Below are 13310 nucleotides of genomic sequence, written 5' to 3' on the forward strand. Positions count from 1 at the left end.
TTTCCACACAGGGACTCCTTGCCTGGTCTTATCAGACACCTATGTGATTGACGGCCGGAATTTTCCGCCTGCCAACTGATTTGATCACACCGCTATGGGTCCAATTTAATTTGGGGGGAGAGGGCAGGCTTTTGTCAGTACGGGTGAGATAAGGCTGCTGCTTTTACAAACCCTTTAAACAAACTGAGTAGGGAAGGGCCTGTCAGTTGGTAGTGATCCCCCTCCCAATCCTACAAACACATCCATGCCTACACTATCCCTGGCTTTAATGAATCTCCATACCTCACATTTACATCCACATGCCAAATAGGTGATAGGATTCTAGGGGTCAAAGTAAAATATAAAAGGACAAAGACTACCCTGCAAACTCTTGAATTCAGGCACATAAAATAAACAAGGATAAACAATATTTGAGTGTGCTCCTGATTTAAACTGTTTTCTTGAGGTTGATGTTTCATTCCTGTGATGTGGCATGGAGTGTGTGTTGCAGTACAACTCAAACCCCAAACACTTCTACCGCTTGAAGTACAGCTCTTCCCACAACCATCCATATCAGCAGAATGCTGCAAGCTTTGTAATGTTATACATTTCTAATAAAAACACACACTGAGGAGCAACAGGGAAAAACTAAGTCGAGGTGCCAGGTTGAACAGATTAGATTACTGCAGGAGTGAAGTCTTACATTACCCCCCTACCCCCCATCCACCCAAAATACTGAGATGACCAGAAGACTCACACATAGTAGTGGCGTGCAGTATGCAGTAATGCTTTTTTGTACAATGAGTTTATTTGCTTATTTGCTGTGATGATTAGTTTATGTTCTTAGGTACTGACAAACTATCTATATGTCCTTTTATTGAACATATAACATAGCTGTTTATGGACGTAAATGTACTATATGTGCACTTTTGAAGCAAACAACAAACATGCAGAGGCAACTCGTCTTGATTTAAAAATAGAAAAGAGGTACTGAAAGGCAAAATAAAATGGCAAAAAACAAACATGTAGAAAGGGTAAGATGTTTCAGGTGTTCTCTAGGTTAGCTGCATCTCCTTGTTTTCATTTTTGCACCGTATTTAACGTGCTTCCTGTGCGTATGTGTTACGCCATTCTGAGAAGACCTTTTGAAATGTATTTTTAAGCTAATTCCGCCTAATTCCACTTAACAAGGTAAGCTTTGATCACTTTTTAAAAGTCAACAGCGAGTGACTGAATGCAGAGGATTAAGACTAATTTTGTATCAGAGCCCAGGGTTAAACCAAACATAATAATAACCATAACTAGAAAAATTTGCATTTCCTGCGAAAATGCAGTGTGGATGCTTTAAAGCTGAAGCTGTATGCAAAAACTAGCTGAAAAAGCTGAAAAGTTGCAGAAATTGTAAAAACTTTGCACAAGCAAAGGAACTTTGCTAAAATGTAATAACTTAGCAGAACTGCAATATCTTAGAGGAAACATAATACTTGGCAGAAATACAATAGCATAGCAGAACTTAGCAGAAATATTGTAACTTACCAGAAACATGACAACTTCTCAAAAATATAAGAATTTAGGAGAAATAGTATAAGATAACAGAAAGAATATATTTAGCCAAAAATACTTAAACATTACAGAAACACTATGATTTAGAAAAATAGTACAACATAGCAGAAATACTGTGATTTACCAGAGACACTGTGATGAACTATGAATATTGTAATTTTAAATTAATACTATGTTTTAGCACAAATACTATAATTTGGCAGAAATACTATCATTTGGCAGAAATACTATGATTCAGCACAAATACTCTGGTTTAGCACAAATATTATAAGATAGCAGAAATACAATTATATAGCAGAAATGCTATATTTAGAAAGAAAAATATAATATAGTAGAAATAGTATGATTTAGCAGAAATACTACAATATAGCATAATAACAATGATTTAGAACAAATACTATGATTGAGCAGAATAGTTATAACTTAAGTGAAAATACTGGAAAACTAAAATGACAAGCTGAGAAAAAAACAGAACATGGTTAAGCTGTTTCAAAACTAATTATTGTTCAACTGTGGGGGAAAAAAGAAATGCAAATAAATAAATACAGAAATGTAAAGAGAGAGACACACACACAGGGTCTATGCCAGTCAAACAATGAGATGCTGCCCTAAAGAGGGTCTTTCTCTCTCTCTGTCTCTGTCTCTCTGTCTCTCTCTCTCTGTCTCTCTCTCTCACACACACACACACACAGGGAGAGAAGCAAGTTTCTAGGTCAGTCAAGCAGCCTGGGAGCTGATAAATTTGAATCCACCAATCAGAGGGGCTGTGTACTTTTCCCGCCAAAACAGGTGCACACACGCAGCACAGAGACAGGATTTTTGTAGTCTATTTCTCATAGTGAGGATTCCCCTCAAACAAATGACCATAATTTCCTAACCGTAGGGGCAAGAACGGTCATTTTTACACCGTTTTGTTCAGAAGAGATGGGGGAATCGTCAAGTGTTGACAATTTATCATTAAAATATGAATTTTTAGAGATATATGACATGGATGACGGGTTGGTTTAGAAGCCACGAAGGCCCCAATATGCAAATTTGAATGCCTCAGCCCACATATATGATTGGCTGGCTGGGAAGCCGTGGAGGCCCTGATATGTAAATTTGAATGTCTCAGGCCTCACAGAGGATTGGCTGCCTGGGGACCTGGCAGTAATATATGGAAATAGTATGATTAAGCATAAATACTACATTTAGTAGAAATACTATGTTTTAGCACAAATACTATAAAAAGCAGAAATACTATATTAAGCAATATAAATATCCTATAAAAATCCTATAAAAAGCAAAAATACTATACTGTGATTTGGTAGAAAAACTATAATTATTCAGAAATACTATATTTGGCAGAAATACTATATTTAGCACAAATCTTATAAAATAGCAGAAATAGTATGATTTAGCACAGTAGTAATATCTTATACAGAAAAATTGGAAAAGCAAAACGGACAGCTGAAAAAATGCTGAACATGCTGAGGGTCCCTCAAATATGCTTGTTAAATGAAAAAAATCGGCAAAAAAATATTTAACAGAGACACACACACAAGATCCAATTCAGTCAACCAGTCTAAATATATTGAATTTGAATCTTACAATGAGATCATCCCATTAAAAGACTTTCTCTCTCTCTCTCTCGCTCTCTGTCTCACACACACACACACACACAGAGGGAGAGAGAAGTAAGTTTCTAACTCAGTCAAGCAGCCTGGGAGCTGCTGAATTTGAATCCACCAATCAGAGAGCCTGTGCATTTTTTCCCACCAAAACAGGTGCACGCAGCACAGAGAGACACAGGATTTTTGCAGTCTATTTCTCATAATGACGACTCCCCTCAAACAAATGACCATAATTTCCTAACCGTAGGGGCTAGAACGGTCATTCTTACACCGTTTTGTTCAGAAGAGATGGGGGAATCTTAAAGTGTTGACAATTTATCATTAAAATATGAATTATTAAAGATATTTGACTTGTAATGCACCATAACTGAGTAGAGCAAAGCAAAAACTGCCTTGACTTGCCCTCAAACAACGCTTTCTAACTCTAAATCTATTTGGAGTATCAATATCATTCTTTCACCGTAAGAGACAGCAGGCTTTGGTGAACAATCATGGAAATTTTCAGGTCTCTGTTGAAATCCATTAAAAAGATATGACGAGAGAAAAAAGTGGTTCATTTCCAGAGTTTGAAATCTAAAGAAATCTGAGCAAAGGACAAATTTCCTACCCTCAAACAAGTCTAACTCATTTCAGAACGGTAATAGGTGAGAAAATAATTCTTGAATTGTGAGCGTCAGGAGTGTCTGAAGATATACTGGAACAAGCCTCATGTCTTAACTTTGCTTCGTTAAGGAGATATGACGATTTGAATATGCCTCTCATTACAGAAATCAAGCGGTGATTTTGAACAAGCTCTCCATTGACTTTCTATGGAGAGTTTTGCGACTTTGTGTTGGTCTGAGGAGATTTGCCAAAATTCTATAAATCCCACAACAATGATAGTGACATTTTGGGAAAGCCAGCAAAAATACCTACGTTTTGATATATAATTTGTGGAAGTTGAGTGAAAATTGAGCAAGTAGCAAGAAGTTGTTCGGACATGAAGAGAAGACTGCAAAACCTTCAGTGGCACACTGGAAGCCAAGTGCATAGCAACCATAACAACGTATGTATTTTGTGAAAAATCACAATTTTGCAACTGAAAACTTTAAGAGGCATAAAAGTAAAACGGTAAAAGATTTGAAAAAGCTGATTTATACCTGAATAGCCCAATAATTAGAGAACATTTTAAAGTTTGAATGGTTGTTCTATGTGAAAATATGAGGAAGTAGTTAAGTTTCAAAAACAAGCAAATTTTAGCAGAATTGCAGAAGTTTCCCATTCATTTCAATGGGACAAATTAAGCTTAATATTTTAAAAAGTATAATAGTGAAAAATACCAAAAGACATAGCACACATTAGCAGAAATAGCAGAATAGTTTAAAATTTGAACAGTGAAAATCGGCTGAAAATTGCAGAAGTAGTTAAGTGCCAAAAAGTGTACGGAAGTCCCAAGAGGAACTCAATAGTGTGGATGCTTAAAGCATCCACACAATAATAATATAGCTCTTCATCAGTGAATATCTATGGAGTTTACAGATTAACCTTAATATATGTTTTATTAATTTCTGAGACTCAATAATTCATTAATGATTAAAAAAGCTTGGTAAAATTATGTATTTTATAGTTAACAATTATACCAAAGTACATTACAAAAGACTGCACATGCAACTGTAGCATGCATCTGTTGCGATTTCTTGTCATCTTATTGTTTGAATTGTTTTGAGGTGAAATATTCCATCTCACCTGCACAAGTGTTTAATATCACACCACATCACATATTGATATCCATTTTTTCATACTGCAAATAAATGCACTAAACTAAATAGACTAAATTTACAGTTAGAAATCCCTTACGAGTATACTGTTCCAGGTTACATCCTTTAGAAGTAAGCATATTCTTTGAGTGTGCCTCCAGTGACCTCCTTTTTTATCACATTCAAATTCTCAAGCTTTTCTGTAAACACTTGGGTAACAGGACGATCTGTGATTATCTTCTCACAATATGCCAAAACAAAAAAATAAGGTAACACATGCATACATATGGTATTTCTGTTCATTTGCTTACAAGTAGCCTTCTGCCCTGGCGAGCACTTGGAGAGAAAAAAAAAAAAAACAGAAAAAAATCTTGGCTAACTAAATGTCATCTTACAGACTGCTTTATTTAAATGTTACATATATAAATAATTAGCCTGCCAAAATTTGAATACACACCACAGTGCTTTGAACATTTTCTGTTTAATTAACAGTAAGGTCACCTAGTCTAGATGAGCGCTTCTTATTTGGTAGCCACTGTAATTGTGCTTTGCATAATTAGATAGCTAAGTATATTTTCTTCTTCATTCAATAGACACTTTATCAGACAATCAATCTATTCACTGTGATACAGCTGTGTACAGTGTGTAGATGCACATATAATGTATTTACACATTTCCAACCATTAACCACACTATCAAGACTAAACTCACACATTTTTAAGATTAAGTGTTCCAAGTTCTTAGATGCATAATAACGTATCTCCCCTAATGCACAGCATCTTCTGCCTAATTTGTTAATGTCCTACAAAAGAGCCTTGGGGCTCCTGCTATAAAAAGGAGGGAGAAATTACTTTTTTTAAAAAGCCACAAAAGAATCATGGGTTGAATTGATATTTTTCAGCTAAAATCTTAATTACTTGCTATGAAAAAGAAGCTGGGGAGGCTGATGAAGTTGCCGCCCCTTTGTCCTTCTCCCTTGTTGACTGACAGATAGTGATAGCGAGAGGCATATGTTTATAGGAGAAGACACACAGGGAGCTAGTCTAACAAAGAGGGAGAGATGAGAGAAGAGAGGAAAGAGGAGGAAGCCTCACAGACATGCCATGGTGAAGTGAAACTGAAAGAAAGCCAATGCTGGAAAGCTCTCTCTCTCTCTGTCTCTCTTGCTCTCTTTCTCTCTCTCTCTTTCCCTGTCTCCTGAGTGCTGCTGTCCAACTGAATCAACAGCAAGACCCACACCAGTCTATTATTATCTCTTTAAGCCCATGGATTCCACCTGCACCGCCTCCACCCTGATGAACTGGTTTGCTGTGTGGGAGGCGAGAGAGGCAAGCGAGGGGTAGCATGATGCTGCTGGGTTGCCCAGCTGGAGGATTGTGGGAGTCTGGGAAAATGCTTTTCTCTTGGGTAAAGGAGGCTTGGAATTGTAGAAAGGGGAAATAGATACTAATTGTCTCAGTAATGGTGTGATAGAGAGGGTAATGAGCAATGTTGGGCAAGTTACTTTGAAAAAGTAATCAATTATAGTTACTAGTTATTTCTTCAAAAAAGTAACTGAGTTAGTAACTGAGTTACAAGATTCTAAAAGTAATTAGTTACTTGAAAAGTAACCATTGCATTACTTAAAAAAAACCCAAAACAGTTTAACCCTCTGGGGTCCAGGGTATAATTGGCCATTTTTAACTACTTTTGATGTTTCCTCTACATTTCACCTTTAAAAACGATTTACTTTGCCTTGTTTGGTATCATCAGCACAACCTCATGTGTCTGAATTTACAGCTGCGTTTTCATTTTTACATACTGTATTAACACAATTGATCTAAAACATAAAATCAGTGTAGAAAAAGTTAAAATTTTACTGTAACAACCACAAACATGTTTAATGAATCATATTTCATAACTTGAAATGCAAATATAAATTGACAATTTTAAAATCATATGCACAAGTTTTGCAAACAATACAGTTATTTGCAGCCATTTACCTTTTACCCCCTTTTTAATAACCATTTCAAACTATTTACGCAACAATCAAATGTTCTGCATTAAATAAGATGCCACACAAATTATTTGTGCCACTCCAAAAATATCTGTCCACTATAAAGGAGAACATCACAGCCTGACCTGCACAGCCTGCAGGTCTGACAGCAGCAGGTGTATCACTCCTGTTTCTACCTGGAGACAGTGGTCGCCTCATTGTTCTGACACACAACACAAAACTATCCACAACACTACACACTAACTACAGAAGACAACACATTAACTACACATTCCAAACACGCTAAACGTCACAAATCTCTCACATCTTAAAACTCGCTCTCTCTCTCGCTGTTGTCTTTCTTTCTCTCTCTCTCTCTCGCCATCACTCCTAAAACTTCCCCCTCTTCCTAAACAACCAAATGTCATGTTGCCATATCATTTTTTAATTGGTTGAAATGGTGCATTTTTCCACCAACACGAACGGGCTGTTTTTTATTTTTTGGTCATAAGCAGAGAGTGCTTGCTAGCGCTATCCTTAGACAGTAAACGTGATGAAAGTATTCAGAAAAAAACACCGCTTATATATTGTTTATCATGACTCTGGTTTTAGTTGCCCTCTTAGCACGATTTAAAAACTGGTATATATCACTTTATTGCTTTGTCATCTTGAAGCGGTCATGTGATTGGCTTACCACGACTACTATATTCTTCCTCAGCCAAACAGCAGCATTCATGCCATTGTTTTTCCCCCTTAGCTCCAGGTGTTGTGCCAAAAAGTCATCGTTTGCCAGAAAGTGATTGCCGTCCGTGGGAGCGCGCGCAGCTGCTTAAAGCTGTAGCGCCCAGATTACGTACAGCTACTTCCCTGCAACTGATATAAAGTGCGGTAAGCTGAACACAGCTTAAACCATTTGTTTGTTGAAAAAAAGTAACGCGACCGCACTGCATTTTCTTGTTAGTAACGGTAACGGCGTTGTAACAATAGAAATAGTAATTAGTTAGATTACTTGTTACTGAAAAAAGTAACGCTGTTAGTAACGCCGTTACTTGTAACGCTGTTATTCCCATCACTGATGATACGTAATGTTGTGATCAACAGTGTGATGGATACATGTGTGAATGAAATGCCAGCTGTGGAGAGACACTTGGGTCAGTGGCTAGCTCACCAATTCTAGTGAGCTTTTGGCTTTTCCATTACTAAGACCACTATCTTTTTATGTCTGTGTGGTAGACTCAGGGAGCACTGTTCCTTGATCTCCCTCTCTGCTCCCCTGTGCAGTGGCATGTAACGACACTTTTAAAATGTTAATTGCAGCTTGATTAGTTCAGACAGTGGGAATAAAAGCAAAAGCAAACACTAATTGCAGGGAAGCAACAAGAGAAATGAGAATATTACCAAACACAGCCACCTTACAACATTCATTTCATTGGATCATTGGAATTCTTTTTCCCTTCTCTTCATAGGTGATTTTTGACTCACCGAAACATTTGCTCTGATTAGTCGCTCGGTCCACAAACACTTTGGCGGAGATGACGTTGCCAAAAGGTAGGAACATTTGCATGAGCTCAGCGTCTCCAAACTCCTGGGGCAGGTGATAAATAAACAGGTTGCAACCTTCTGGCCCTGGTGATGAGGGAAAGACAACAGAAGGGTTATGTGGGAGTGTAATGTGCCCGGTGAGAGAAAGACTGACCATAATAACATGGGTGGAAAAAAATAACTATAAGGCAGTCTTGACAATAATCCAGTAATGCAGGAACCTTGGAAGCACTTCACTCTGTTTATTTTATCGGTGGCACAAATATTGGCTTTGTTAAACCTGGTTATTGTGGCATTTGTGGCGTACACAAAGCCTAATCCCATTTTTTCCTAGTGTTATAAGGTCAAACTGTATGTTCAGGTTGTTTTTGTGGTTTCCATTTGAATCTTTCTAAGAGCCCCATTTCATACAATAACTGCATAAAGAGGGGACACTTCACTAAATCAGATTATAACGGTTAAAGTTGACTTTTGTGTGAGTACATGTGCTGAAAATGGCAACACACAGACAGGTAGAAGCAGAAATAGGGGAATGAAAAGAAAAGAAAATAGCCAGATTTAACAACATAACCCCAAAAGAAGTTGAATGAAAGTAAAAGACTGAGACAGCTATACTGGGAAAAGTGAAGCACTGAGACACAGAAAAACAGAGAAGAGACAGAGCACACATTAAGACATAAGCCAAGTTTTTGCCCCAATTACTGTGTGACAGTAGGACTGTCTTCCAATCTCTCTCCATCCTTCACACTCATCCAACCAGCTGCCACATATTGTACAGGCCAATCTGGATAAAGGAAGGAATGAACTGGAAAGAGAGTGAGAGAGGGAGCCATGGACACATAGAAAGAAAGAGAAATGTGATGGACTCAGGGACAGTAAGCTTGCAGCTGGCTGCCTGGCTAGGTTTCTTCCCTGTCTCATTGCTCAGGGTGATAGCATGACGAGATGAGACTTGGTCTGGTGAGAAGGCTGATAAGAGGGCTGCAGTGGTGGCTGGCTGCAGTGCTACTATGCCTCGTTGAGATAGAGAACACACACACACATATTGGTTGACAGAGTGAGAATTTTTTTAAGCAGTTATACACTGTATCTCAGTTCTCTCTGTACAGATTTAGGTGCTTCACATAATGTTCACATTAAATTCTTGCTTGCTTGAAAAGCTTTTTGTTTGAAAGAATAAAATACTAGTGCATGAGGACTTTTTTCACATTTGCCTTACAAATATAATCCCCCGTTGTTTTTGTTATAATCAACTTCAGTATGCTACTGCATGAGCATGTAACTAATGAATCTTTATGTTATAAAGAATACACTTAAACATTAAGGACTTTTTGTATGCTTTAGCACTACGAAGCGAAGATTAATTGCACAATGCACCGACTAGAGAATAATGGCACCATCAGGATTTACACTTGTTTCATACGAGCCTGGCTCTTACTCTGCCATTCTTTCTAGCACTAGGTACAAAATCTCCTCTGAAAGTAAAGGTTAACTGTGCACAAAACAGGAAGGTGATAGCACATTTATTTTACCCAGAACAAATGGAGTACCTCTACCTGGCAACAGAAAAACAGCTACTGTAAGTTGTCTGAAGGTGGCAAAGTAGGTATATAGAGAGGGATATAGGAAGTGCAAACTTCACATTCACTTCATAGAGAGAGCTATGGGACTTCAGTTGGTAATATTTCGGCTAGATCAGTGGGTAACAAAACATGCCAGATTATTAGCTTAAGAAAAATGAGTGTTTTAAAATAGAGAGCAAGTATTTGTGACAGCAGATAAAGGTGGTGGTGTGTCTGTGCCTTGGTGTCTATGTTGTTCTTCGTGTCCAAAGTATAAGATGATGATAAAAAGGAACATGCCAGTCTCCTGTGGTGATCTAATACTCCTTAGTACTGTCTCATACACAGTTTCTAAAGGTTCACATTCCAAGGATGCCTAATAAAGTACTCCATGATCCAAGACACCAGAGTAACATTAGAATGTGTGGCAATCACCTAGGTGTTTGAATGGTGGATTAGGTATATGATGGAGAAGTTGGGGGTGTCCAGTAAAGACCTAACTAGTGCCTTCATGATGCTATATAAATAAAATGCTATAACCTGTAGCCACTGACATCCAAGGGCCATAAATTTGAGGTATGGTTGCTTCTGGGTTACTGGCCATCAGTGTTTTCATTTTGAAACTATTGGTAAAACAACTGGGACATGGAACCATGGACATGTTGATGTTCCCTATCTACTGTTTGATGGCTAGGCATGTAACCAGTCACTTTCCTCTTGCCTCTCCAGACCTCCCTGGTGTCACTCTGCTTGTCCCTCTTCAGGTTCAGGGGAGTAGTGTTGTAAAATAAGGAACGGCTTCAATTGACGTTACTTAAAGCATTATTGTTTAAGCTGAACAATAGGAGTTAGTTGTCATTTCACACTGATGTTTTGCACACAATTGGTAGTTAAAGATGCATTAAGTGTTATGTAGGTACCAGGTGTTTGGATAAGTATGTGGAACTAATCGATATCATGTTGGTAATACTGAAAATCAATGATATTTCTAGAGAAACATATACCACAAAATAAACAACTTTAACGTTCTTATTTTGTCAGATTGATGCACCAAACTCTGGAATATAAAACAAAACAACAACAACAACAAATCTCTTGTTTTGACATAATAGAGAATTAGTTGTATACTGTGGTTAAAATTTGAGGCATTTTTATTTATCCTTGTGGTTGATTTAACAGCAGTGTAACAGTGTATTGACATGACATATATTACTGTCAGTGTGTTTTGCAATACTGAATTAAAATACAATACTGGGGTGCCTAACAGGCTAGTGTTGATATTGCTGGATAAAATTATAATTTTGAAGGACTATTACTGTTGACATACCACACACACAACTAGACTGAATCCAAATTGCTAGCCTTCAGTGGAAGGATGAAGCTGAAGTTTGACTCTGCCTGTGTATTCAGGTTTAAATGTATCTTGTTAAATGGAAGGGCTGCAGACTGCGGCAGTGGCCCGAGACAGGCTGGGACACCAGCCAAAACCCACAGGAGACCAGAACTCAGACAGGCCACTGGCTAAACAGAGAAGAGCTGTGTGATAGTGTGCCTATGAGTCTGGCTGTCTGTATTTGCATTAATGTGACTTCTATGATTCTTGCTAATTATTAAAATGTTCAAATGCATCACTGGGAGATGTTAAGTAATTGCCTTAACGATTCTATGTTTCTTCTATACTGTGGAATTATGCAAGCATGCAACTTGTGTGGATAAGTATGCGTGCATTCATTTTCATTTGTACAGTTCGCCACAGTGACCCTGTCATGCGCACACACTAGTGACAAAATATGAACATAAACTAACTTTTCCTCCAGGCAATGCTGGAAACACTCAGTTTCAAGTCCATATATTGATTATTCATACCACTCTACGCTGTCTCATATAATCATATAGATGAATAATTGAGACTGACAAATGGTGCCAAAAAGAGTGATTTACCGTCACAGTATATCCTATACTTTATTATATCTGATGCCGTGCCATAAGAACGAACACTACACTAGGAATGGTAATAAATGATTATGCATGCAGCTAATTAATCTGATGAATATTTATAACCACTTAAACACATTGTAATGGACTGATTAAGCAGTCCAGCACTGCGAGTTTGAATTAGTGCAGTTTTTGAATAATGACAGAGTAACTTTCCATCTCACTGCTAATGTTCTTCTCTTTAAATGGGGAGCCTTTTTCTCATATTTTCCCCAGCCAGCTTTTTCCCTCCCTCGCTAATTCAAAGCAGCGCAGCTACATTAGAATGGAACATGGCAATTATCACCTTTTATCTTGGGTGGGCGCGCTTGCTCGCTCTTACCTTCCCTCTGTTGCTGGGGAATGATGGTTGGTTGCTGGGGGAACGCTTGGCTGATTGGCGCATAGGCGGCAGGGTAGGCTGCTGTTGCAAAGGGAGAACCAGAGTGGAGTTTTTCACATCTCCATTTTCATATTTGACACAACAAAACTCAAATCATTATTCCATTGTTCATTTGTGTCCTCTAGACATTGCATAAATAAATTGCATGATGACTGGGAGCCTGGGCTCATTTGGCTGGCAGATCACTTCACAAAGAGAATGGTAAAAGGGGAAGTTCAACTAAGCAGACGCATAAAGAAAGGGAGTAAGACTAACACCATGTTAATGAGAGCTGATGTCATGCACAAAGCAGTGCTCACGACAGGTCTGTGTCATCTCTCATCCAGGAGGCTTATGGTAGGTTAAAAATCTCAGCTCTTGGTGTACTTTTAGAATTAGGGTTTTTGTGTGGGTGTATATCAAGTCAATTAAAAATCTTCTTTGCAGTTCTAATGTAATGTAGCCTAATCCAAGAGGAAACTGGCAAGTCATCTGGCAATCGCTACCTGTCATGTGCCTGCTGATGTGACAAACCGAATGGGAGAGGGAAGAGGCAAAGGGACAGATGGAGGAAGTGAGGGAGTAGTGAAGGTAGGAGAGACAGCTCACCTGCGTAGTGCTGGACGCCAGCATAAGCCTGTTGGAGAGGGTCGGTCACTGTTGGACTCTGTGCTGCACAGAGACGAAAAGAAAGACAGACAACAAAGAGCAAAATTAAAGTAAATGAGACAAAGAGAGGATAGATAGCGGTCAAGATGGACACAGACAAAGAGAAATAGAGAGAATGTTAAACAGCACGACAGAAATTGTGGTTAGTTGCAGAGAAACATCGGGGGGTAAGATCACACAGGGAGTGAGAGAAATTTGGGTTGTCATGTCTTTCAGTTCTTCAAAATGCCTGTTCGTCCCAGATGTTTGCATCAAATATTAACTACATGCCAAACAAACCACTTTGTAGTTCATTACAATTGCAGCTGCCTTTGC

The 13310-nt window shown here is 38.3% G+C and overlaps 1 protein-coding gene across 12 annotated transcripts in view; it reads right to left on the reverse strand.

Moving 5' to 3' along the window:
* The window catches only part of celf6 (CUGBP Elav-like family member 6), a 154218-nt gene that overhangs the window by 15998 nt on the left and 124910 nt on the right, over window positions 1-13310 (reverse strand). For 11 of the 12 annotated variants that reach the window (XR_005693214.1, XM_040012129.1, XM_040012135.1 and 8 more), the window contains 3 exons: window positions 12936-12998; window positions 12288-12368; window positions 8349-8492 (listed from right to left, as the gene is read on the reverse strand). Coding sequence is in view for 11 of the 12 variants with exons in the window: in XM_040012129.1 (XP_039868063.1) it covers window positions 8349-8492; window positions 12288-12368; window positions 12936-12998 (288 nt within the window). In the remaining variant the exon portion in view is untranslated. The remainder of the gene's footprint in view (window positions 1-8348; window positions 8493-12287; window positions 12369-12935; window positions 12999-13310) is intronic. The other variant, XM_040012130.1, reaches the window with a different exon arrangement.

The sequence above is a fragment of the Simochromis diagramma genome, unplaced genomic scaffold, assembly GCF_900408965.1.
Source record: "Simochromis diagramma unplaced genomic scaffold, fSimDia1.1 OVJJ01000603.1, whole genome shotgun sequence".
Lineage (NCBI taxonomy): Eukaryota > Metazoa > Chordata > Actinopteri > Cichliformes > Cichlidae > Simochromis > Simochromis diagramma.